The 27,044-nt window shown below is 40.2% G+C and overlaps 1 protein-coding gene across 1 annotated transcript in view; it reads left to right on the forward strand.

Moving 5' to 3' along the window:
* Positions 1-5,033: 5,033 nt before the first annotated feature.
* Positions 5,034-27,044, forward strand: part of Cops4 (COP9 signalosome subunit 4) — a 38,792-nt gene continuing 16,781 nt past the window's right edge. The window contains 6 exon segments of the mRNA XM_042678293.1: positions 5,034-5,293; positions 15,312-15,391; positions 18,701-18,852; positions 19,762-19,865; positions 24,288-24,441; positions 24,616-24,766. Coding sequence (XP_042534227.1) covers positions 5,220-5,293; positions 15,312-15,391; positions 18,701-18,852; positions 19,762-19,865; positions 24,288-24,441; positions 24,616-24,766 — 715 coding nt within the window. The 5' untranslated portion in view covers positions 5,034-5,219.

A 27,044-nucleotide genomic window follows, 5' to 3' on the forward strand; every position in this document is an offset into this window, starting at 1 on the left:
CTTTCTTTCTGTCGTGAGGTCTGAACTCTGGGCTTGGGTGCTGTCCCTCAACTTTTCAGCTCAAGGGTAGCACTCTACCACTTGAGCCATAGCACCACTTCTGGCTTTTTCTGCTTAATGTGGTGCTGAGGAATTGAACTCAGGGCCTCATGCATGCAAGCACTCTACCACTGAGTTACCTTCCCAGCCCCCAGATTAAACTGTTGCTTTGAACATTACAGACTCTTCACTCATTTAGTTAATTTAAAAAAATTAACTGGTTACTGGTGGCTCATATCTGTAATTCTAACTACTCAGGTGCTGTGGATGACAGCTCAAAGCCATCCTCTACAGGAAAATTTTTGAGATTCTAACCTCCAATAGACCACTAAAAAAGCCAGAAGTGGAACTGTGGCTCAAGAGGTAAACTATTAGCCTTGAGCAAAAAATCTCAAGAACAGCACCCAGAACCTGATTTTGAGCCCTAGGACTGGCACACACAGAGAAAAAAGTATTGTACTAAAAAAGAATAAATCACTAATAAAATTTTAAAAGACAATATGCCTTTTAAAAATTTTAGCCTTAATACACATTTCACACTGGCTAAACTGATAAGAAAATAAAACATAAAAGAACAACATCATTAGAATTATAAATATACAGAACAATTGGGAGGACTCAGGAAAGAATTAAAAATACTATTTTAGTATTGAAGACTAAACTAGAGGGAACCCAAAAATAAATACAATAGATAATAGCTTAAGAGAAATACTGAAAAGGGAAATTTTTTTAAAAGATGTGACAAGATAAATGTTTTTTAGGAAAACTATCAAGAGACCAAGATTAAAGATAAGCAAAGAAGATCTAACATATAGATAATAGTAGTTTCTAGGGAGAGGAACTGAACAAGCCCGGTGTGGTGGCACAAGTCTATAATTCCCAGGTATGGGAATTACAAGAATCCTGGGAAGGTGAGGCAAGAGAAATGAGAGCTTAAGGGCATCCTGCATTATAAATTTTCAAGGAAGAAAGGAACAAAGGAATGAAGGAAGGAGAAAAGAATAAGGTAGGCAGAAAATCTAATACCTATAACTAAAGAAAATGTTGGAAATATTGAAATTACATATTGAAAGAGCATACTGTGTACCTGAGAATATTAGCCTACAATGACCAACATAAAGATACCATATACCAAAACTACTAGACTTTAGAGAAAAAGCTAGGGACATCCAAGCAAAAAGAAGAAAGAAATTAGATTTGTCATATTTGTGTGTGTGTGTGTGTGTGTGTGTGTGTGTGTGTGTGTGTGTGTTGGGCGCGCAAGCATACACAGATACATGCATGTGCATGTACCCGACCTGGGGCTTGAACTCAGGCTAGACAATGTTCCTTATCTTTTCCACTTTAAGCTGCTGTTTTACCATTTGAGCCACAGCTCCATTTCTGGCTGTTTGCTGGTTAGTTGGAGATAAAAGTCTCAGAGTTTTCTGCCTGCCCTGGCTCTGAACTGCAGTTCTCAGATCTTAGCCTCCTGAGTAGTTAGGATTTCAGGCATGAGCCAATAATGCTTGCCTCTCACCAGATATTTTTCAGCAGTAGTTCATGCCACAAGAAAATGGAGTACCATACCTAATATTCTCATTTGTTAGATCAGATCTAACAAAACTGATGTTTAAACATAAAAGACATAGGCAATTATCAACATTCAAGAGTATGCAAGAATTCAGTTTCATAAGTCCTTTCTGAAAAATATATTAATGAACTAGTTTCAGAAAAACAAAATGAATAGAAAGAGTATATAGGAACTGGTGGTAAGTATTAACTTTTCATGACTTATAAAACTAAGACTAAGTGAAGATTAAAAGGAAGAAAGTAGCTGGGTGCCTGTGGCTCATATCTGTAATCCTAGCTACTCAGGAGGCTGAGATCTGAGGATCACTGTTCAAAGCCAGCCTGGGCAGGAATGTCCGTGAGACTCTTATCTCCAATAAATCACCAGAAAACCAGAAGTGGCACTCTGGCTTAAGTGGTAAAAAGCTAGCCTTGAGCTGAAGAGCTCAGGGCTGAAGAGCTCTGTGCCCAGGCCCGGAGTTCAAGCCCCACAACCGACCAAAAAAAAAAAAAAGGAAGAAAGTATCTGGGCATGAAGGAGCACATCTGTAACCTCAGCACTCTGGAAGCTGAAACAGGAATATTGCAAGGTCAAAGTTAGCCTGGGATAATGAGACACTGTGTCAAAAAGCATAAGGTATAATTCATAGTAGCTGTAATGTGCACATAATATCAGTGTAGTATAATCATAAAAAAAATGGGAAAGCTAAGTGTGGTGGTAAATATCTGTAGTCCAGTGCAGAATGGGGGTAGGGGAAGGTAAGTGACAGGAGGAAAGAGATTATCAGAACATATTTCCCTTTTTTACAGTAATTACACTGGTGGTAGTAGTATATTTATATTGTTATTCTGAGGCTGTTGTCTATGTGATAATGTGGGATGAATGATTAATTATGAAATATTCTGATTTTATAATTCCTTACATATTTGTGAGCCAGAATACCTAGTGGGGAAATAAGAAAATACAAGTGGCCGGGCACTGGTGGCTCATGCCTGTAATCCTAGCTACTCAAGAGGCTGAGACCTGAGGATCGCAGTTCAAAGCCAGCCGGGACAGGAAAGCCCGTGAGACTCTTATCTCCAATAAACCACTAGAAAACTGGAAGTGGCGCTGTGGCTCAAGTGGTAGAGTGCTCGCCTTGACCTGAAAAGCACAGGGACAGCGCCCAAGTCCAGAGCTCAAGACTGACAAAAAAAAAAACAAAAAAACCTTTGGTGGCTCTCTAGAAGTATCATTTCCCACTAAAAGGAACAAGGGTTTCCTGAGAAGTGACTGATTTTGGTTCCAGGCTAGAAAATACACTTGGTAAATCTTGAATAGACTTAAAAAAAATAACAGTAGCAGCATTTGAAATCAGTGTAGAGTAAGGATAAATGTATAGAAAACAGCTGAATTAGTAATGACATTATTTTTCCTTCTATAGCAAGGTGCATTTCAGTTGGCACAGTAGACATAGAGTATGAACTAGAAAAGAGGTTTCTTTGCCTATTTATAGGGAAGCTGTAAGGATAGAAAACATCTACTAATAATTGGAGGGTCCTGGGCAAGGAAATTATTTTATTAGACTAGAGTTTAGTGAGCAAATTTATAGTCCAAATAGACAACTGTGACATGCTTATTAATTTCTCGTGTACAAGAATGAGTTGGGGGTTTATTAACATGATGATTTTGATTCAGTAAGTCTGGGTTAGGAGTGAAGTGACAGTTTTACATACTTAAAAAAAAGTGCAGGTAACAGTGGCTCAACACTGTAATCCTAGCTATTCTGGAGACTTAGATCTGAGTATCTCAGTTCCAAGCAGACCAGGCAGGAAAATCCATGAAATTCTTATCTCCAATTACTGTTAGAAGTGGAGCTGTAGCTCTAATGGTAGAGTGCTGCTAGCCTTGAGGGAAAAAAAGCTCAGGGACAGTGTTTGAGACATGAGTTCAAGCCCCAGTACTGGCACCAAAAATAAATTTAAAAAATAAAAAATAAAAAGTTAAGATTTGTTCACTTCTTTTTCCTTAACTTTTTTTTATTAGTGTATACTGATCATACAAAAGGGTTCACCATGTTATCTCACACAGGTATATATTTTACTTTCATTAGATTAACATCCTTAATTGTTCTCTCTTTTCCCCAATCCCTGCAAACACCACCTATTTTTCCATTTTCTTTTTTTCGTTGTTGTTGGGGATTGAACTCTGGGCCTGTAATCCTAGCTATTCAGGGCAGATAAATTCAAGAGATTAATCTCCAGTTAACCTGGAAAAGGCTGGAAATCGAGATGTGGCTAAAGCAGTAGAGCACCAACTTTGAGTAAGGGAGTCAAGTGAGAGTGTAAGTCTCTGAGTCCAAGCCCTAGAAGCAATGCATACACGTACACACAAAAATCCCTACCAGGGGCTGGGAAGGTGGCTCAGTGGTAGAGCGCTAGCCTTGCATGCATGAGTCCCTGGGTTCGATTCCTCAGTACCACATAAGCAAAAAGAAAAAAAGCCGGAAGTGGCGCTGTGGCTCAAGTGGTAGAGCGCTAGCCTTGAGCTGAAGAGCTGAGGGACAGCGCCCAGGCCCAGAATTCAAGCCCCCCCAACTGACAAAAAAAAAAAAAAAAAACCAACAACAAAAAAACCAAAACCAAAACCAAAAAACCCTACCATGATTCTCCCACTCCTGCCTAAACCCATTCTACCCACTTCAAGTTTCCTTGTTCAAGTTTCATGTATGTATATATACATATGTATATTTGTATATACACACACACACACATATCACATGTATCCTGCTCTGGCAGGAAGATCCATGAGACTTATTTCCAATTAACCATCAAAACCCCGGAAGTAGAGCTGTGGCTCAAGTGGTAGGGCACTAGCCTTGAACAAAATGCTCAGGGCAGCACCCAGGCCCCGAGTTCAAGCCCCCAAGACCTGCACACACACACACACACACACACACACACACACACACACACACACACAGAGCCAAAACCCCCAACTCTATTCTAGAAAAGGAACAACAACAACAACAAAAGGCTACTCCTGAAGGGTACAGGAATAATGAATACAACCACGTATAAGGGAAACACGGTTTTTTACTTTGTCATTTAAATAAACCTAAGGACCACATATTGTAAACAGCTGGACAAAATGGAATGCATGATTAGCCCTTAAAAGGGCATATCCGGCATTAACAAAAGGAAATGGATTGTGGTGAACTGGAAATAAGAACAACAGGTTCTTCACCATCGGTCGTCTATACAGTGCTTTGAAAGAACCAAGAACAGGGTACCGTAGACCCAGGACCCGGAACTTAAGTCAACGCAGTAGTTTGCCCCACCCGGCCTTCATTGAAGTTGCACGCGTGGCGCACTACCTCGAAGTTCTTCACCCAATCACAAGTCGGAGCGTGAGGGCGCAGCCTGCGGGAGAGACGAGGGCGGGCCTGGGCTGTGAAGCGAGGAGTTTCCCGTCACTCAGCCTTGGGGGAGGAGCTCGCTCCAGCTTCCTCCCCCGGCGCTCTGGCCCACAAAGACGGTACTCTCTGGTATCTCGGGTTCCCTCTGGCTGCGCTCCGGAGGACCACACGCCACTCGTTTTCTTTGGGGCTGCCAGAGGCCCCCGCAGCCGTGGCTGAGCTGGAAGAAAGATGGCGGCAGCCGTGCGGCAGGATTTGGCCCAGCTCATGAATTCCAGCGGCTCTCATAAAGATCTGGCGGGCAAGTGAGTATGTTTCCCGGGAGCACACGAGGTAGCGAGGTGGGCCGAGAAGCGGCAGCTGTGTTCTCCTTGCGGTGACCGAGGTTTCGGCTGGGAGGCTGGGAACGGGCCCGGCGACCCGAGGGGGCGGGCCTGAAATCGACAGCCGTGCCTAATGGGGAGCCGCGGAAAATGAGAGGGGGCCGAGTGCGGGGCCCCGGAAGGCCTGGGAAGATGTCAGCGTGTCTAGTCCTTGAGAACATCCTTCCTGATTCCTTTGGCTGCTGGAAGCGTGGCCAAGAGAGACGTTTGCTCCTTCGGGCCTTCGCCGCCCTCCCCAGTGTCTCTTCTCATCGCTGGTCAGTCTCTCACATCGAATCTGATCCCTCTTTATCCCGGACTCCTCCGCCCTGGATGGAGGGAAATGGATATTATGAAACCTTAGTGCAGAGGGTGCATCAAGAGCTGATGGCTTCTCAGGGTTAACAGGGGCTGAGGAGGTATGACTCCTGTCAGGTTGTCCAGAACTGTTCATACATCTTCATCTGTGGGGTCCTTGTGTTTTGGACATTCTCACTCCAGCACCAACTCTAAAGGAGGATATATGGGCAGAATGTCTTCATATCATGGATCAGAATGTCGAGAACAGTGATGTTTGCAGGAATCAGAACTGCTTAGGAATTTTGTTGAAGTCTATGTAGAACGCTTAGGTAGACTCCCAAGTTAAAATTAGGACACACACCTGTCCACCAACCCGTTGTTGAGCAGTTTTAACCTTAGGCAGGTGGATGGAAAGACATTGTCCATTTTCTCTTTGTAGATTTCACAGCATTGCTCTTTTGTAATGACATGCTTAAATGACCTGTTTATAGTGTGCCTCCCAAGTTAATCCTGATATTTACATCTTAACATTTAAGATAACTTTGAACGAATTGAGGGGACACACTTGCTCTAACCTGAACATTTAAATCGTGAATGTGCTGTATGTGGGTTGTGCTTCCTTTTCTCTGGTGATAAATATGTCTATTTTTATTGTATCTAATTTATCAGTATGTATTGTCTTTTTTCAGTGTTTTTCTGCTCAGCAAAATGGAGATAACAATAGGACTTTCTTATAATTGTCTGAGGACAAAAATCAGTGTGTGTGTACTTACCACACTTGCATCAGTACCATTCTTGGCATGTAGAAAATGCTATAAGATTGTTATTACTATTAGTCAGTAAATACTTATTCCATAGGTTGGCCATAAGTTGAATTTGTCTTCATAGCTAAGTCCTTTCTGCACGTATTTTTTATAGATTCGGGTGTAAATAAAAATAGCTTATGTAGGGGCTGGGAAGGTGGCTCAGTGGTAGAGAGCTTGCCTTGCATGCATGATGCCCTGGGTTTGATTCCTCAGCACCACATAAGCAAAAAGAAAAAAGCCGGAAGTGGCGCTGTGGCTCAAGTGGTAGAGCGCTAGCCTTGAGCTGAAGAGCTGAGGGACAGTGCCCAGGCCTAGAGTTCAGGCCCCACGACCGGACCCCCTCCCCCCCCCAAAAAAAAGCTTATGTATTTCCCCATATATTTTTATTACGTTGAAGAAAATTAAGGGCATTAGTTATCAGAAGAGATACAACTTTTCAAGCCTTTGCAGCATTCTGAAACTTCAGCTGCTATTTACTTTTTCAACTCTGAATTAGAGATGGACAATGGTATGTACAAACAGTCATCCCCTGCTATATTGCGGTTCACTTATTGCTGCTTCACAGTATCGAGGGTTAAAAGAAAAAAAAACCCAAAAATGCAAATACTGATGCCTCCCCTATCATGGAAGTTATGTTCTAGAGACCCATCATAGATGAAAACCTGCGAAGTAGTAGTGTTAGGTATTTGTCCCTTGCCATATCGCAGTTCGCTTATTGATACTTTGGGCGTTTTCACTTGTCTCGGAGGTCTCTACAGGTGAGGGATCACTGTATTTTTCTGTAATTGTTTGTTAAACAAAATACCTAATGGTTTAAAACTACTACTATTTCTTAGGATTTTATAAGTTGACTGGGCTGTTTTGCTGATCTTGTCTGGATTCAGTCATGGCAGCTCACCTGGGAACTGGGGCTCTGTTCATACCTGGCTGTTGGCTCAATCTCCTAGTTGCTGTCTGTTTCCTACTCTCTCTTTAGTGGCAAAGTGACATTGTAAAGGCACACAGAGGAAGGTGTGTTCATTGGAAGCCATTACTGTAACAGTTTGCCCCATGGGTTTTTGTTACAATTAAATAAAATGGTTTGCTTGGTAACTGATAGCCAGTGCAATGTTAGCTAGTAACTCCCGCAAAGATGGCTTTCTTTCAAGTCTCAGTTTTGCCTTCAGGTATTTCTATTGTATCTGTATGGAAATGTGTTGTCTTACAAATGTATTTGTCTTACCTTTGAACCCAGATGGGACTACTCTAAAAAAGCCCTTTCTTTTGTTGGTTGTGGGGCTCCTGGGTGCTGTCTCTGAGCTCTTCACCTCAAGGCAAGCACTCTACCATTTGAGCCACAGAGCCACTTCAGTTTTGTGGTGGTTAATTGGGGATAAGAATCTCACAGAAGTTCCTCTCTGGGCTGGCTTTGAACCACGATCCTCACATCTCAGCCTCCTGAGTAGCTATGATTACAGGCATAAGCCACCTGTGCCTGGCTTAAAAAGCTCATTTTGAACCCATCAGATTACATTATTAGTCTTGTTAAAACTGAATTGGGGCTAGGGGCCGGTGGTTTATGCCTCTAATCCAAGCTACTTAGGAGACTGAGATCTGAGGATTGTCAAAAGCCAGCCCAGGCAGGAAAGTCTGTGAGCCTTTTTTTTTTTGGTCGGTCGTGGGGCTTGAATTCTGGCCTTGGGAGCTGTCCTTTCGCTCTACTGCTTAAGCCACACCGCCACTTCTGGTTTTCTAGTGCTTCATTGGAGATAAGAGTCTCACGGAGGGCTGGGAAGGTAGCTCAGTGGTAGAGCGCTTGCCTTGCATGCATGAGGTCCTGGGTTCGATTCCTCAGCACCACATAAGCAAAAAGAAAAAAGCCGGAAGTGGCGCTGTGGCTCAAGTGGTAGAGCGCTAGCCTTGAGCTGAAGAGCTGAGGGACAGTGCCCAGGCCCAGAGTTCAGGCTCCATGACCGGACCCCCCTCCACCCCCCCCTCCCAAAAAAAAAAAAAAAGTCTCATGGACTTTCTGCCCGGGCTGGTTTGAACCACGATCCTCAGGTCTCAGCCTCCTGAGTAGCTAGGATTACAGGCTTGAGCCACTGGCGCAGGGCTGTGAGACTCTTATCTCCACTAAACTACCAAAAAAGCTAGGAGTGGAGCTGTGGCTGGAGCTCTAGCTTTGAGCTTAAAGAAGCTTAGGGACAGTGCCCAGGCTCCAAGTTCAAACTCCAGGACCAGCACACACATACAAAAAGAAATGAATTGGGCAGGAGGCTGCAACTTGGGATCACAGTTTGAAGCCAGCAGAAGCAGAAAAGTCTATGAGACTCTTTATCTCCTAAAGCCAGAAGAGGAGCTGTGGCTCAGGTGATAGAGCACAACCTTTGAGAGAAAAAGCCTGTTGAGAGAGTTAGGCCCTGAGTTTTATCCTCGGTACCAACACAAAAAACCAAATCAGAACAAGCAAAAAACAAAACACCCCCCCCCCCCCCCCAATCTGAATTGGAAGTGCTTTCCAATAGCTGAATTAATACTGATGTATAAAGTTGGTAAGAAATTGGCCATTAAGCTTGTTGCCGGGGCTTACAACTGTAATCTAGCTACCCAGAAGGTTGAGATATGATAATTGAGGTTTAAAGTCTGAAAGACCCCATCTCTAATTAACCAGCAAAAGCTGGGCTGGAGATGTGTCTTAAGTGGTAGAGCACCTGCTGTGAGCAAAAAAACTGGGCCAGAGCACTGGGCCCTAACTTCAAGCTATATTGTAATATTCCACCCTCCTCCCCCCCAAAAGGAAATAAATAGTGTAAAACACATTTTTTGCAAATTTGGTAGGCTGTTTTTTGCCTATAACATGCATTAGGTTTATTACTTTATGTAATATGAAGAGGATGAGAACCTTGAGAAAGGAACATTTGAAGGTAACTGTTCTGATAGCCTGTCTTACTTAGCTAAAACCTTTTTTGTTTTTCAAGATCAGTTAAGATTTTACTTCCTCCAGGAAGCCATTTCACACCCTCATTCATGCCCATTCATACATAGGACCTAGTTAATTGCCCTTCCTATGCCCAGTGGTATTCTAAATTTACCTGCACATATACTTGATTATTTTGCCTGTTTGTCTATGACCTTGGCCAGAATGTGAATTTTTTTCCCCCTTAAGAATTTCTTTGAGGGAAGATGTAAAACAATGAATTATAGATGTTTGTTTAGTTAATCATAGGGATATATGACCTTTTCCCACATCTTCCCAGTTCTGTGGTATGGAGGGTACCCAGAGGAGGCTATAAGCCTTCACAATATAAACATTTCATTTTACAAGAAGCTGTTAATAATGATAAACTTCTGAGCTATCTTTGCTTGGTAAAAAAGCTGTTTTTAGCTGGGCACCTGTACTTCTAGCTACTTGAGGTGGAAGTCTTGAGGATCATAGTTCAAAGCCAGTCCAGGCAAATCTGAGAGACTTATCTCCAATTAACCATCAAAAAGCCAAAAATGGAGCTGTGGCTCAAGTGGTAAAGTATTAGTTTTGCCCACAAAAGCTCAGGGACAGCGCCCAGGTCCTGAATTCAAGCCTCAGGATTGGCATGCATACACACACACGTACATAAATCTAAGGAACAGCTTCCAGGACCTGAATTCAAGCCTCAGTACTAGAACAAGAAATAAAAAAGCTGCTTTTCAAAAAAAAAAACAACAACAAACAAACCAAAAAAACAAGCAAAAAAAATAGACTACACCGTTCAACCGAGGTAGAGTTTAGATTTTAATTTTCTATTAATAGAGTGAAACAGAACTGTCACAAATGGAGAATACACACCCATATATAATGGAAGATAAGACTGTACAACTTTGGGGCTGGGGGTTTAGCTCAGTGGAAGGGTGACCGCCTGGTAAGCGCAAGGCCCTGGGTTCGGTCCTCAGCCCTGGGGAAAAAAAAAAAAGACTGTACGACTTCAAAATTCCTTTATAACCCAGTATCTCTGGTTCATACTCATCTCTGTTAATACTCATATCTACATCTAAACAGTTACATTATTTGTAGAGTAAATGTTGATAACACCTAGAGTTTCCTGTGAGCCAAGCACATTACTTATATTTTAGGGTACTTAACAAGTAGATACTATTTACATTGCATATGAAAAAACTGTAATACTAAGATATTTGCTGACACCAGAATATAGCCATATATGCATGTCTCAAGGCCCCAAACTGTAAACATAACTACCTTTTGGCTTCACCTTATTTTCACTAAACTGAACTACATTTGGGATAATTTTTTTTTTTTTTTTTGTCGGTCGTGGGGCTTGAACTCTGGGCCTGGGCACTGTCCCTCAGCTCTTCAGCTCAAGGCGAGCGCTCTACCACTTGAGCTACAGCGCCACTTCCGGTTTTTCTGGTGGTTTTTATTGGAGATAGCAGTCTCACAGTCTCTCCTGCCCGGGCTGGCTTTGAACCACGATCCTCAGATCTCAGTCTCCTGAGTAGCTAGGATTACAGGCGTGAGCCACCAGCGCCCGGCTAGGGATAATTATTTTTTGCTTGCAAAGTTCCTTTTCCCAATCTTTCTCATTGCCTCTAAATTGAAATATTTAGAATCTTTAATGGTCAAGAAATTACTTGAGAAAGTGGTGCTATGGCTCAAGTGGTAGACTGGCAGCCTTGAGTCAAAGATCTTGAGAATTCAAGCAGTAGTACTGGCATAGACAGACAGACAGACAGACATACAGACACACACACACACACAGAAAACTCTTTTAATAGCACTTGTTTTTAATTTTTGGCAGCTTTATTTTGATGTGTATAGATGGATTATCTGTCAGTTAGCTTTCTGCTGTGAAATAAACTACTCCAAAACCTAGCAGCTTGAAACAGTAGTCATTTATTTAGTGCACAAATCTGGAGGTTGGCAGTTTGGATTGAGCTCAAATGGATTATTGTCTGCCTCTAATGGTCATGTTTCCTCATGGACTTCCATATGTATCTGTAGTCAGCTGCAAGCCAGATGGACAGTTTTGCTTTAGTAGGTTGGCTAGCTAGGTGGTTGGGCTATATGGTTCAGTCATTAAGTGCCAGGATTTTTTTTTCCCCCACAAGATCCCAAAGATAAAGACATATTCTAGGCCTCTTGGAGGTCTAGGCTCAGAATTGGTACTTTACTTCTGTTATATTCTATTTGTCAAACAAACTTTGAGCTAAAGAGTAAGAGAAATATACTCTTTATGTGAAGAGCCAGAAAGTCACATCTCAAAAGAGACAAAAAACTTTGGCCTCTTTTTGTAATTATTCTACCAAGTTAACCCAGTTAGGTAAGCTTCATTGAGTTTCTTGGGTCAAAGGATATTTTTTTTGCTGGTCATGTGGCCTGAACTCTGGGCCTGGGTGCTATCCCTCAGCTCTTCAGCTCAAGGCTAGCACCCTACCACTTGAACCACAGTGCCACTTCTGGCTTTTTCTGCTTATGTGGTGCTGAGCAATCAAACCCTGGGCCTCATGCATGCAAGGCAAGCACTGTACCACTGAGCTACCTTCCCAGCCCAGGTCAAAGGATTTTTATTCTTTCAATGATCCTGAGAAATGTTCAGCTACATCTTTTAAAATATTGCCTCTGTCTCGTTCGTTCTTCTCTAGGTTCCAACTAAATCTCCGTTATGTCTTTTGTTCTGTCTTGTAATATTTTTTCACTTCAGTGCTTTACTCCAGAGAGGTTTTTCCATACTGGCTTTCTAGTTTATTCTCTCATTAACTTTGTCTAATCTGCTGTCAAGTACTCAGTTGAGTTTGTAAGTTTGGTTATATTTATTTAGTTCTTTATTTCTGATGGTTCTTTTTCCCAAACAAGCTCTTGATGAAACATAAAGGCTTGTTTTTATTGTGTGAACACAATAAGCATAATTTTCACATATAGTGTTTTTGATAATAGTAGCATCTGAAGGCCTGGTTGTTGCTATTGTCTGTTGCTTTTGTTGTCTGCCTCATGTTGTCATGTACCTATTAACCGTTATTGGGCAAATGATTAAAAAAGAAATTATTTCTAGGAGTAATTGGAGACCTAAGATTCTATGATTCAAAGAGAATTTTTATTTCCTTCTACCAGGCACCTAAGGATGCTCAGGCTAGGACAAAGGTTTCAATGCTTATTTGATTCTTTAAATATCCTTGGACAGAATTTGTAACCTTTCAAAGTGCTTGTTTCCTGATTTGGCAGGTAAGGAACTCCTACTGATCCAGCTCTAGTAGTCTTCCAGAAATTCTACTTTTCTTTCAGTGCTTCCAGCTAGCTCCTCCCCAGAGAGCCCCAAAACAGAGCCCTGCTCCTTTCCTCACCACAAGTGCCACTCTATCTTTCAGGTGTCTTGGACCATCAGCAGATGCCTTCAGGCAGAAGAGAGAGAATATGCACTATTTCACCTAAAGGAATTTTCTGATTTAACCCTAGAAAAGAAAAAGGAAAGATGAGAGCCAGGCTCCGGTGGCTCACACCTGTAATCCTAGTTACTCAGGAGGCTGAGATCTGGGAATCACGGTTCAGTGCCAGCCTAGACAAGAAAGTCTGTGGCACTCCTTTTTCCAATTAACCCCCAGGAAACTGGATATGGCGCTATGCCTCAAAGTGTTAAGAGTGCTTGCATTGAGTGAAAAAGCTCAAGGACAGTGCCCAGACCCTGACCAAAAAAAAAAAAAAAAGATGAGAGAAAACTTCCCAGTTTTATCCCTTTAAAGATTGTCACATTTGTCAATATTAATAGTTTAAAAGCTTAATATTTCCTTGCTTTCTGAGAATCATTTGTGTCTTTTGGAATTTGCTATCTTTTCTGTCAGCATACTTGCTTCGTTGTTACTTTGCAAACGTGTATAATGAAGATGGTGAGAATTTTGGATGAATTGAGAATGACGGCTGAATGGTAGCTTGGGGTATGTGCCCTACAAAATACATAATTCTGAATGAGCTCAGAATTTTATTTTGTATATTTTTTTTCCTTGGTTAAATTCCAAATGCCTTTCTGTAATATCAGTGCTATTAGCATTATCAAGTGCATCTCATTGATGTTTTGGGTTTTTTTGCAATTTTTTTTATTGTGATTAAGTGATTACATAAATTTCACAGTATTGTGGGATAGTGATAGTTAAAGTCACAATCACATTTTAACCTTCACAAGGCAAATTGTCTTTATCGTGGTCTATAAAGTTTATGAGTTCTATAAGCTTTGACAATACAGTTATTTCTTCCACAACCGGTGATATATACATTTCTTCCCTTTTGTTTAGTGTCAGCTGTTCCCACTTTCTTGCTCATTCCCTCCCTCCCATCGCTGCCATGGAGTTACTTAGTTCCTTTTGATCAATGACCATTGCAGCTGATGGGTCCTGCTGTTGTATATTTTCCCGTTTCCTTCTGTTTCTCTGTCCTCTTCCTAGTTTCCCTCCGATGTGCATATATATATATATATATATATATATATATATACCATATATGGGGTCACCACCATAGGGGTCATTTAGTAATGATTTGACCAGATGAGTGGAGATCCTTTGTCTCTGGAGTCTTGTTTACTTTATTGTATTACCTTACGTTTTGGATTTAACATTCACTTATCAGGGAGACCATGTGACCTTTGTCTCTTTGCTCTTGGCTTACCTCACTCAACATGATTTCTTCTAGTTCCATGAATTTCCCCGCAAATGCCATTATTTTGTCCTTTTTAATGGCTGCATAATATTCCATTGTGTATGGATAACACAATTTTTGGATCCATTCATCTGTGGTGGGGCATCTGGGTTGTTTCCATATTCTTGGCTATTGTGAACAGTGCTGCAATAAAGACGGAGGTGCTTGTATCCTTGTATATTGGTTCCTGTTGTTCAGGATAGATGCCTAGGAGTGGTATGGCTGGGAATAGGGACTCATTGATGTTTTCAAAAGGCATGCTTAAAACCAGAAGAGATGAAACATAAAATGTTTTAACTCTCATGTATTGACTCAATTTAAGAAATAAGTTGTTACCTGTGTTACCAATATTGTTGAATATTTTCATGCTTATGATGGGCTGACTGCTGTTTGAGCTATTGTATATATCACAGAAACAAAACAGACAATAAACCTGTCTTTGTAGTAGCTTGTGTTTTAGGAAGGAATTTGCTGTGGCCTGGTAATTGCTGCTCATCCTTTTCAGAATACTAGTTTGAATCTTCTGCAGCTATGGCTATTAGGTAGAATAGTGATTAGAACTGAGTACAAATAAAGAATAAATAGTTGCTGTCAAATAACATCAAGAGTGCTCTATCAGTGCGTTTGGCTTGGTGAGTTTATTATGTACACATGAGACAAGCTCTGTCTCTTTAGGCTAATGAACAGCATCTTATTGTAGATGACCCTAAAATCATTTAGCCTGCAAGGAAAAAAGGTTTTTGGATCACCTCAAATAACATTCTTGTGCATCTTAAATCTTGTGCATCTCAGTTGAAGGGAAATGTAATTTATCTCTTAAGACATGTGAAAGAAAATAGACTCTTTAGTTCAAATTTCAAACTAAAACTTTTAAGAAGTAGCACCTGAGATTTAGATCTGTAGAGATACAGATTTACTTATGATGGACGTAAAAAGTTAAGTTGAACATGCCATACTAAAAACTATTAAGTTGCACGTTTCTTAGGATTATAGTCCATGTGGTGAACTAGAAACTTAAAAAAAAAAAAAAAAGATCTCCCATAAAGTAAACCACAGACTACTAGAGCAGTATGAGAGAAATCAGGGCAAAGGGAAGTTCATAAGTATACATCAAAATTAGCATTAGGAATGAGTAAATAAAATTCAGAATTTACATTAGGAATTGTTGTACTCTCTATAAATGATTTTATATGTATTATTTTAGGTATCGTCAGATCCTAGAAAAAGCCATTCAGTTATCTGGAGCAGAACAACTAGAAGCTTTGAAAGCTTTTGTGGAAGCAAGTAAGTAGAATGAAATTCTATGTTTGTACTCTAAGCCTGAGCTAGTACATGCAAATTTTCCTAAGCCTCGTTTTACATCAAATTATCAGTGTGAAATGTATGTTGAGATTGATTCTAGAATTTAAACTGCATCACTTGGCTATTTTTCAATAAATTGTCTTCAGGATTATTGTTCTCTATAAATGAATACTAGGATTTTTGTATAGGTTTTGATGTAGTAACTGATGAACAGCAAAATAGCATAATTTAAAGAGAATGATCCTGATATGCTGTTTTGTGATGTTATTTAATAAGCCCATTGTGCCTCCTTTTCTCATCTCCCAAAATAGGGATTTGATATTTATCATGTAGAATTGTTGGGACATTAAATGTTAAAAACATAATGAAGTACTTAGAATAGCACCTAGCATAAAGTAAGTGCTGTGTGTTTGCTGATCTTTTTTTTTTTTTTTTTTTTTTGGTCATGGGGCTTGAACTCTGGGCCTAGATGCTGTCTTTGAACTCTTCAGCTTAAGGCAAGCGCTCTACCACGTGAGCCACAGCGCCACTTCTGGTTTTCTGGTGGTTTATTGGAGATAAGAGTCTCAAGGACTTTCCTACCAGGGCTGGCTTTGAACTGCAGTCCTCACATCTCAGCCTCCTGAGTAGCTTGGATTACAGGCATGAGCCACTGGTGCCTGGCATGCTTGCTGATGTTAATGTTAAGAATGGGCTTTTGAATGGGGAACCAAAGGTTTTCTTTCAAGAAACTTTTCTTCCCTTCCTAACTTCAAATATCTCTAGTTATTTTGAAAATTATTCAGAATTTAGGCTGTGATATTGACACTTGATGGTGTCTTGCAGTTGAGTATATTCTCATGTACATTTCTTTGTCACATAGACTCCTTTTTATAATCCTGTGACTAGACAATATAGTTATAAATATCACTGTGTACATTGTAAAATGTACCTCGGGATTAAGTAATCTCTCTGCCCTTTAAGAGTATGTAGCTAAGCTAGGTGCTGGTGGCTCATGCCTGTAATCTTAGCTACTCAGGAGGCTGAGATCTGAGGATCACAGTTCAAAGCCAGCCCGGGCAGGAAAAGTCCATGAGACTCTTATCTCCAATAAACCACCAGAAAACCAGAAGTGGTGCTGTGGCTCAAGGGGTAGAGTGCTCGCCTTGAGCTGAAGAGCTTAGGGACAGCACCTAAGCCCAGAGTTCAAGCCCCAGGACTGACCAAAAAAAAAAAAGAGTATGTAGCTGGTTATTGGCAGAGCCAAGACTCTGATTTTTTGTCCTTAACTTACTTTTTTTCTTTTTTTGGGGGGAAGAGGGGTCCGGTTATGGGGCCTGAACTCTGGGCCTGGGCACTGTCCCTTAGCTCTTTAGCTAAGGCTAGCACTCTACCACTTGAGCCACAGTGCCACTTCCGGCTTTTTTCTTTTTGCTTATGTGGTGCTGAGGAATCGAACCCAGGGCCTCATGCCTGCAAGGCAAGTGCTGAGCCACCTTCCCAGCCCTTTCTTTTCTAATACTAAATGTGTAGTAATTTCTTTCTGTTATGAGTGCTTACTAGCAAATGTAACAAAACTTTTCTTAGTCACATCCAATATTATTCAGTAATAAATGCCTATTAGTATATTGTCAACTAATTAATTATAAGAACTAAATTATTGCCTAAAGAATCAGGGCCAGGGTCTGGGAAGGATTCAGTGGTAGAGTGCTTGCCTTGCATGCATGAGGCCCTGGGTTCGGTTTCTCAGCACCACATAAGCAGAAAAAGCCAAAAGCGGCACTGTGGCTCAAGTAGTAGAGCACTAGCCTTGAGCTGAAGAGCTGAGGGACAGCGCTCAGGCCCAGAATTCAGGCCCCACGAACAACAAAAATAAATAAATATAAGAATCAGGGCCAGCAATATAAGATAATCATGCAGTGGTTTCAGAAAAACAGGTTGGAATTACTTTATTAAGAATATTGTACTGTTGTACGAAGAAAATAATGTTTTTTGTAATCTTTATATAAAATTTAAGTATAATGATGCTCCAAGAGAAGCAGTCTGCTTTGAAAATTGGTTCAGTCTATTGAGCAACTTTTGAATCAGTTTTTTGCAGCATAACTTCTGCTTTAAGACTTGAAATTTTGGGGCTGGGAAGGTGGCTCAGTGGTAGAGCACTTGCCTTGCATGCTCGAGGCCCTGGGTTCGATTCCTCAGCACCACATAAGAAAAAAGCCGGAAGTGGCACTGTGGCTCAAGTGGTAGAGTGCTAGCCTTGAGCTGAAGAGCTGAGGGATAGCGCCCAGGGCCAGAGTTCAGGCCCCACGACCGGACCCAAAAAAAAAAAAAAATTTATTTAAGCAGTACTTCACAATCTTGATGCATTTAAAAAAGTCTAGGAGGGGATGTAGCTTATTTGAGTCCTTAGGTTTACTCTTCAGCACTATTAAAAAAATACAAGAAAGTAAAAAATACAATTACAGTAATACTAATAAGTGATGTTTGTTAAGTGTAACATGCCAGGTATTGTTCAAAATACTTTGTGCATATTACTGCATTTCTTCACAACATTTTTAGGAGGTAAGTGATAATATCCTCATCCTTACAGATAAGGTAATAAGAAGACAGAAAGCTCTGAGGTCATATAATAAGACAGGCTTTAGAGCTTTCTTTGTTAATCATGTACAGTGATAAAGTTGATATATCTAGTACTGACTTGAATTTTTTCTGTATATTTGTGCCAGTACTGGAGTTTGAACTAGAGCCTTTAAACTCTTGCTTAGCTTTTCCTCTCAAGGCTGGCCACTCTACTATTTGAGCCATACCTCCACTTTCAGCTTTTACTGGTTAGGGCTAAGAATCTCAAGAAATTGTCTGCCCAGGTTGGCTAGTGATACAGGCGTAAGCCACCAGTGCCTGACTGAAATTGTTTTTATTAAGAAATACAAATGGCATACCTATGCTGGTAATATTTGAATTTAACTCTTTTAACTTTTTTTCTTCTTCAGGTTCATCTTGAAACTGTATGATACATAAACACATAAAAATATAGGTGTTTCTGTGTCTTAGTAGAAAAATAGAGAGAAAGGAAAAGTATAAACTATTCATTTTTTTTCCCCAAACATTTCTCTTTGGTATTTTTAATCATTTTGTTGTAGTACTTAAGAGCCTAAGGAAACTATAACATAAAATGATAATATATAGAAATCCCTGAATAATGCTTTGAAGGCTGTCCTAATATGGATTGGCTTTAGTATTAATTTCAAATAAAGATTGATTGCTTAATGAAAATTTATGTTACTCATGTTTTCTTCTTTCTTTTAAAACAAGTGGTAAATGAGAATGTCAGTCTTGTCATCTCGCGACAGTTGCTAACTGATTTCTGCACACATCTCCCTAACCTGCCTGACAGCACAGCCAAAGAAATCTATCATTTCACCTTGGAAAAGATCCAGCCTAGAGTCATTTCATTTGAGGAGCAGGTAAAAATTTAGAGCAGTGGATTTTAATTGAAATTGTAGAAATTATTTTTAGAGTCTGATGTTACTAAATTCTTAAAGGTGATGATACAGTTTTTCTTTTTATTAATATATTTTTTATTATCTTTAGATGTACAAAGGAGTTGCTAGTCAACAAAGCAGTTTATGAATCCAGTGCATTTTGATCAGTGTCACTCCTTTTATCATTCTCCCTATCCCTTCCAACCCTACTCCTTTCCTCAATTTTTTTAATTCTGTAGGATATAAATTGAATTTTATAATTGCATTCTCCCAAATTTCACTTTATATAAAACAGTATGCCCAACCGTATTCTATGTTGTAAAATCAAATAAATATTGGATATTGCAACTCAGGCTGTTATGTTTGTTTATGTATTAAAATTTGATTTTTTTGGGCTGGGAAGGTGGCTCAGTGGTAGAGCGCTTGCCTTGCATGCATGAGGCCCTGGGTTCGATTCCTCAGTACCACATAAGCAAAAAAGCAAAAAGCCGGAAGTGGCGCTGTGGCCCAAGTGGTAGAGTGCTACCCTTGAGCTGAAGAGCTGAGGGACAGTTCCCAGGCCCAGAGTTCAAGCCCCATGACCGGCCCCCCCCCCCAAAAAAAAAAAAAAAGAAAGAAAATTGGATTTTATCAACCAAGTATTATTCATTAGATGAGTAAAATTGTTAATGAGGCTGACAACATAGGAAGTGGCATTATAATCTCTGAAGTAATATTAAAGAAAATTAACATTTAAACTAAAGTGTTGACATTATTCATATTGCAGAAACATTGTTTTGATATTCTGTGAAAGCAAAATTCATTGCCACAGTAATTTAACTTATCATGTAATTATTGTAATTAGTTACTATGCCAGTTAAAATAACTTAAAATGTATACCTACTATTCCAGGTTGCTTCCATAAGACAGCATCTTGCATCTATATATGAGAAAGAAGAAGATTGGAGAAATGCGGCCCAAGTGTTGGTGGGAATTCCTTTGGAAACAGGACAAAAGTATAGTAAATAGTGGATATTGGACGAATATATATATATATATATAATTGTTCATTTATACTTTTCCTTATTCTAGTCTAGCAAGTAGATGATTTAGTAAGTACATTTTATGATATGTTAGAGGTGCTACACAGAAAAGTAATTCGAAATAAGCCGGGCATGGTGGTACGTGACTGTTATCCTAGCACTCGGGGCTGAGGCAGGAGGATTGTGAATTTAACGGAAGCCTGTGCTACACAGTGAATTCCAGAGCTGCCTGAGCTACATAGTGAGACCAGGAAAGGAGGAAGGGAGAGAGTGAGAGAGGAGGGAAGGGGAAGGAGAAGGGAAAAATAAGAATAAGACCTATATATAATTAAATATAGTGATTGGGATGGTGTGTTGGCTCTTTCTCAAAGACATCATATTCTCTTAGAAGAGGTTGAGGAATGGCTGTGAACTGTGAGGGTAGAGTAGGTTAAGAGAGAATGGAAGAAGAATGAGAGATACTAAGTGTAGACAACTCTTCAGGGGAAATTCTCAAATAAGGAAGAAAAGAAACAAAAGTACAAGATGAAAAGAGAGGTTAGGATAAGAAGTGATTGTTTTTGTTTTGTGATCCAGAGGAAAGCAAACATTTAGTACTAAGGAGCCTAGGGAAGGATTCCTAGGGGAAGGAATTGAGTATAGGGACAGGTTTAGGTAGGAGCACAGATAGTGGGTGCTGGGTTCCTCAGTTTTCACTATTGACATTTTAGACTGGGTAATGCTTGTTGAGAGGGCTGTTTTGTGTGTTGGAGGAGGGTTAGCAGCCATCTGTGCCTTTGCTACTTTGGCATAGCCAATAGTACCATCATTCCTAGTTGTGACAGTTGCCCCTGTTCCCTGGAGGGCCAGGTTGCCCTAGTGATGCACAGTAATAGCTGGGCCTACATCATGGGATGCAGATGTTAATGCTATGGTGGGGCTTGGCCAGTGCTCTCTGATGACTTTGTGATTCTTAGTGAAAAACAGTGAGGTGTAGACAAAGAGGGGAGCTGTGACACTGAGCAGAGACAGGGTTGGGACTTGGGATAAATAGACACTTTTTGCTTTAAAAAATTATTCTAATCATGAAAGTAGGAGATTAATAGAATTAAAATGAAAAAATTCAGAACATTGTAATGCTATATAATAGTTCATGTAGCTTTGAGTTATGAATTGAAAAACTACAAAATATTAATGATAAATGATACATGCAAAAACTTGAATTTTTATAAAACCCCTCCCATGCTCTACTCCGGCCCTCCCCTCCGAGAAAAATAGTAAAGAATTCTTTTTTTTTTTTGGTTGGGGGATTTGAACTCAGGGCCTAGGTGCTGTCCCTGGTTTATGAGTAGTTAGTTGGATATAAGAGTCTCATGGGGACTTTTCTGCCTGGCTAGCTTCAAACTGTAGTTCTCAGATCTCAGCCTCCTGACTAGGATTACAGGCATGAGCCACTGTTGCCTGGCAAAAGTAAAGAATTCTAAAGTTGAAGTCAAATGGATTATAAACTCTTAGTTCCACTTTTTTTGTAAATCGAAAGAATTAATTTTCTGTGGCTTATTCTTTGATTATATGAGTTTTGAATTATGTGAGTTACGCATTTGTTGCATAAAATATGACCACTGGGGGAGAAGAAAATGAGAACTAGAATCTCACCACCCATTACAATATCTATTTATTTATTTAGTGTGTGTATGTGTGTGTGTGTTTGTGTTTGCCATTCCTGGGGTTTGTACTCAGGGTCTGGGCACTGTCCCTGTGCTGCTTTTTGTTTAAGGGTAGTGCCACTTGCAGCTTTTTCTGAGTAATTTATTGGAGACAAGAGGCTCGCAGACTTTCCTGCCTGGACTGGCTTTGAACTGCAGTCCTCAGATCTCAGTTTCCTGAGTACTAGGATCATAGGTGTGAGCCATTAGTGCTTGACTGCTGTTAATATTTTGATATATATACAGAAGTACATTTTACTTGAATGAGAGAAATATATTTTACTGGTGTGTTATATACTGTTTAATCCTGCTTTTTCTTTTTTATTTTTGTTTTGGGCAAGGGATGGTTTATGAGATAGGCTTCACTCTACAGCCCAGATTGCCCTGGAACTTGCTGTGTAGTCCAGGTGGGCCTTGCCCATGTGATCCTTGGCCTTCCAAGTGCTAGGATTACAGGCATATACCACCACTTCCAGCTCCTTTTTACTTTTTTCTTCTTTTGTGGTACTAGGGTTGGAATGCAGGACACTTGATAGGTAGGTACTCCACCATTTGAGCTATGACCCCAGTGTTTTTTGCTTTTAGTTATTTTTCAGGTATGACCTCGTATTTTTGCCCAGAATGACTTCATACTGCAATCCTCTCATCTATACCCTTGTGCATAGCTGGGGTCATAGGCATGTACCACAAACATGAGCCACTATTTCTTGTCTCTCACTCACTTCAAAAAAAAAACCGAACAGTGACCATGAGCACCTAATAATGATTACAGCTGCATAGTATTCCAAACTTTTTTTGTGTGATAGTACCTGGGTTTGAACTGAGAACCTTGTACTCTTGCTTGGCTTTATCATTCAAAGCTGGTATTCTACCGCTTGACTTTTCTGCCCTGGCAGGCTTCAAACTGCAATCTTCTAGGTCTTAGCCTCCTGAGTAGGTAGGATTATAGATATCTGTGCCAGGTTGTATTCCAGCTCTTTTATGCACCACATCATGATTGCCATAAATACCATCTAAGTGATTTCTTTTTTTTTTTTTTTGTTGGTCACGGGGCTTGAACTCTGGGCCTGAATGCTGTCCCTCAACTCTTCAGTTCAAGGCGAGTGTTCTACCACTTGAGCCACTATGCCACTTCTGATTTTTTGAGTGGTTCATTGAAGAGAAGAGTCTCACAGACTTTCCTACCCGGGCTGGCTTTGAACCTCAATCCTCAGATCTCAGCCTCCTGAGTAGCTAGGATTACAGGCATGAGTCACCAGTGCCCAGCTTGATTTCCATTATTTTCCTATTGTAGATTCTGATAAATAACTATAATGTTCTTACACATACATATGTAGGCACATCATTGTTTATCTTCTTAGGATTTATTATTTGTAGGTAAATATAGTGAGTGGGTTAAAGGCATACATAATTTAAAGAACTGAAGAGACTATTAGAGAGTATAGTGCCAGATTGTTCTCTTGGAAACTTTTTTTTCCCCTTAATAACTTGGTTGGAGAGAATGCCACCAGATTGTTTTCTTGGAAGTTTGTGCTTTGCTTAATAACTTTAGGGTGATTGTATACCACTAGTCCCTAAAATAGAGCAGATGCTTTTATTTATTTTATTTTACTTTTATTTTATTTTTTTATTGTGAAAATACTGTACAGAGGGGTTACAATTACATGGGCAAGATAATGAGTACATTTCTTATCAAGCATTGTAGCCTTCTCCTTTGTTTCCCCTTGAGCAGATGCTTTTAAAAGAGCTTTAGGGCTGAGATGTACTTCAGTACCTCAGTGGCAGAATGCTTGCCTAGCAAGCATTATATGCTGGGTTCAATCCTCAGTACTAAAAAAGAAATGACCAGGAAAAAAATACAGTAAAAAAAAAAAAAAAAAGCTGGGCACTGGTAGCTCATGCCTGTAACCTAGCTACTCAGGAGGCTAAGATCTGAGAATTGCAGTTAGAAGCCATCCGGGGCAGGAAAGGCTGTGAGACTCTTTTTTTTTTTTTTTTTGGCCAGTCATGGGGCTTGAACTCAAGGCCTGGGGAGTGTCCCTGAACTCTTTCGCAAGGCTAGCACTCTACCATTTGAGTCACAGCACCACTCTGGCCTTTTCTGTTTGTGTGGTCTGAAGAATGGAACCCAGGGCTTCATGCATGCTAGGCAAACACTACCACTAAGCCATATTCCCAGCCCTCTATGAGACTCTTATCTCCAATAAACTACTCAGAAAAGTCAAAGGTGGTGCTGTGACTCAAGTGGTAGAGCACTAGCCTTGAAGCTCAGGGATAGCACTCAGGCCCAGCCCCAGGACTGGCAAAAAGAAAAAAAAAGCTTTAGCATATGAGATTGCTTGAGGACTAGAAGATATAATGAGATCAGTGATGGTAAAAATAATAGAAGTTTAGTAAAACTTATATTTCAGTTATTGTGTGATACAATGCAGTAAAATGCTTAATTTCATTATATGAACATTATATTCATATAATTATATGAATATATATGTATATATGATATATGTATATAATATATAATGTGTGTACATATATGATATGTAATATATATGTATATTATATATGTATATATAATATACATTCATATATTGTAATTATATGAATATAATGAACATTATATGACTATATTAGGAAAATGTAATATTTTTTAAATTCTAGAAGTTCTCTTGATAAACTATTGATTCATTTTGTGTTTTCTGCTGTATCCTAGACAGTACAATGTAGATTATAAACTGGAGACTTACCTGAAGATTGCTAGGCTATATCTGGAGGATGATGATCCTGTTCAGGCAGAGGCTTACATAAATCGAGCATCATTGCTTCAGAATGAATCAACCAATGAACAGTTGCAGATACATTATAAGGTTTGGAGCTAGTTTGGACTTAATTTTGTATTGGTGAATCATATCATGCCAAAATGTTCCAGAATGTCTAATATGTGCTTTCATATCTTAGTAATTCTCTTTGTTTTTTGCCTTCTCTCTGGTCTTTTTTTCCATTTTATTTTTTTCCCTAATCGGATCATTTTTCTTCTATAGGTATGTTATGCACGTGTTCTTGATTATAGAAGAAAATTCATTGAAGCTGCACAAAGGTACAATGAGCTCTCTTACAAGACAATAGTCCACGAAAGTGAAAGACTAGAGGCCTTAAAACATGCTTTGCACTGTACCATCTTAGCATCAGCAGGTAAACATGTAATTTGTACCTAAATGAAGTTGGTTATCTTTGTCTAATAACTTTAGGATGATTACTATTGAAAAATTTAGTAAAGAACTATTCTTATTCTTCTAGCTGAGATTACAGGTATCAGCTATCATACCTGAACTGAAATCATAACCTTTTGTTCCTGTCCTTCAGGGGCTTATGACTTTCTTATAATCCAAAATGTATTTAGTCTATACATAAGTAAGAATCACCAAAATTTTACTAGTTTCAACCATTGTCTAAAATTTCTGGTTCAGCAGGCTGCAGGTTGCTTATGCCTATAATCCTAGCTAACTTAGGAGGCAGTGATGAGGAGGATTTTGATTTGAGGCCTCCCCTGGCAAAAAGTTTACAAGATCCTGTCTCAACCAGTAGCTAGGTCTAGTAGAGTGTGCTTATCATCCCAGCTATGGTAGAGGCTGGGATAGGGACCAGCCTTGGCATATTTAGTTTTCCGTAGCCCTTCTTAATAGAATAAGCAGGGTATGGTGGTGCATACCTGTCATCATCCCAGCTACTGCAGGAAGCATAAATAAATGGATCACAGTATAGGTTGGCCTGGAAAAAAGTGAGACCTTAACTCTAAAATAACCAGAGCAGGGGCTAGGAAGGTGGCTCAGTGGTAGAACGCTTGCCTTGCATGCATGAGGCTCTGGGTTTGATTCCCCAGCACCACATAAGCAAAAAGAAAAAAAGCCAGAAGTGGCGCTGTGGCTCAAGTGGTAGACCACTAGCCTTGAGCTGAAGAGCTGAGGGACAGCGCCCAGGCCCAGAGTTCAGGCCCCACGACCGGACCCCCCCCCCCAAAAAAAAAACAAAAAACAACAAAAAAAAAAACAGAGCAAAAAGGGATGGAAGTTAAACTCAAGTGGTAGAGTGAAGTCCTGAGTCAGACTCCTGTACTACCAAAAATAAAAATAAAAAAAAATAAATCCAAGTTCAAGGCCTTCTTTGAAACTCAAGGCAGACCCTTAGCTTTGAGCCCCTGTAAAATCAGAAGATGATGATGTAATTACAAAATACAATGAGTCAGAGTGAACATTCCCATTCTAAAAGGCAAGAATAGGGGAGTATCAAGGAAGGACCAAAGCAAGACTTCAGCCCTAGTAGAGTAAAATTACATCCTGTTGCTCCATATCTGGCTGCCAGGGTACACAGTTGTGTGATGTGAGCATGAGCACCAAAGGACTTGACTAGCCTGCCATATGCAGCTCAAAGGTCTCTCTTGGGTTGACTCTGCGTACTGCTTGTCACTTTCTTCCCACATTCCTGCCATCTCAAATTCCTTGGCTCTCCACTGTATCCTCAGCTTTTCTCTAGCTGCATGTATCATTATTCAGGGCTTGCCTGCAAGGAATCCAACTTTGTTACACATTTTCTAGCCTCCTAGGCTTTCTTTGAAATCTGATTGGAATTCTCCATAGTCCTATCAAACCAGCATCATGTGGATGATGCCAACATCTGCTGCTAACTCAAGCATGGCCCCTGGGCCATGACGCTATAGTGGCCTCTGAGAACCTAGGTGGCTGAGCATGGTGAAATGGGTCTTGGGGGGAGTAACTTCAGATGTGATACTTGGTCAGCAGCATACGCCTATGACTCAAGGGAATGTCTTTTTTTTAATTGTAAAGATACTGTACAAAGGGGTTACAGTTACATGAGTAAGGTAATGAATACATTTCCTATCAAGCATTGTTACCCCCCCCCCCTTTTTTCCCCCCTACTATCCCCTCCTTCTTCAACTCCTCCCCCTCCCCAAGTTGTAGAGTTCATTTTCAACATAGTGTCTTGTACATCTCATTGTTACAATGGGTCAACCTGTATTCTTGTTTCAGCATTTTGTTATTTCCCTTCCCCTCCCCAAATTAGAAAAATACATATGCAAGATGCAGTGCACCAGAATCAAATACAATGAAAATGGGTTATACCATGGAGGAAGAACATACAAAAGAAACAAAATCACATAGTACTTAAAAACAACAGTGACAAGCCGGGCGCTGGTGGCTCACGCCTGTAATCCTAGCTACTCAGGAGGCTGAGATCTGAGGATCGCGGTTCAAAGCCAGCCCGGGCAGGAGAGACCGTGAGACTCCTATCTCCAATAAACCACCAGAAAACCGGAAGTGGCGCTGTAGCTCAAGTGGTAGAGAGCTCGCCTTGAGCTGAAGAGCTGAGGGACAGCGCCCAGGCCCAGAGTTCAAGCCCCACAACCGACAAAAAAAAAAAACAACAGTGACAAAGATAAACCCTCTGTGTCCCT

This window comes from Dipodomys spectabilis, unplaced genomic scaffold (assembly GCF_019054845.1).
Source record: "Dipodomys spectabilis isolate Male_0828 unplaced genomic scaffold, ASM1905484v1 ptg000043l, whole genome shotgun sequence".
Taxonomy (NCBI): Eukaryota; Metazoa; Chordata; class Mammalia; order Rodentia; family Heteromyidae; genus Dipodomys; species Dipodomys spectabilis.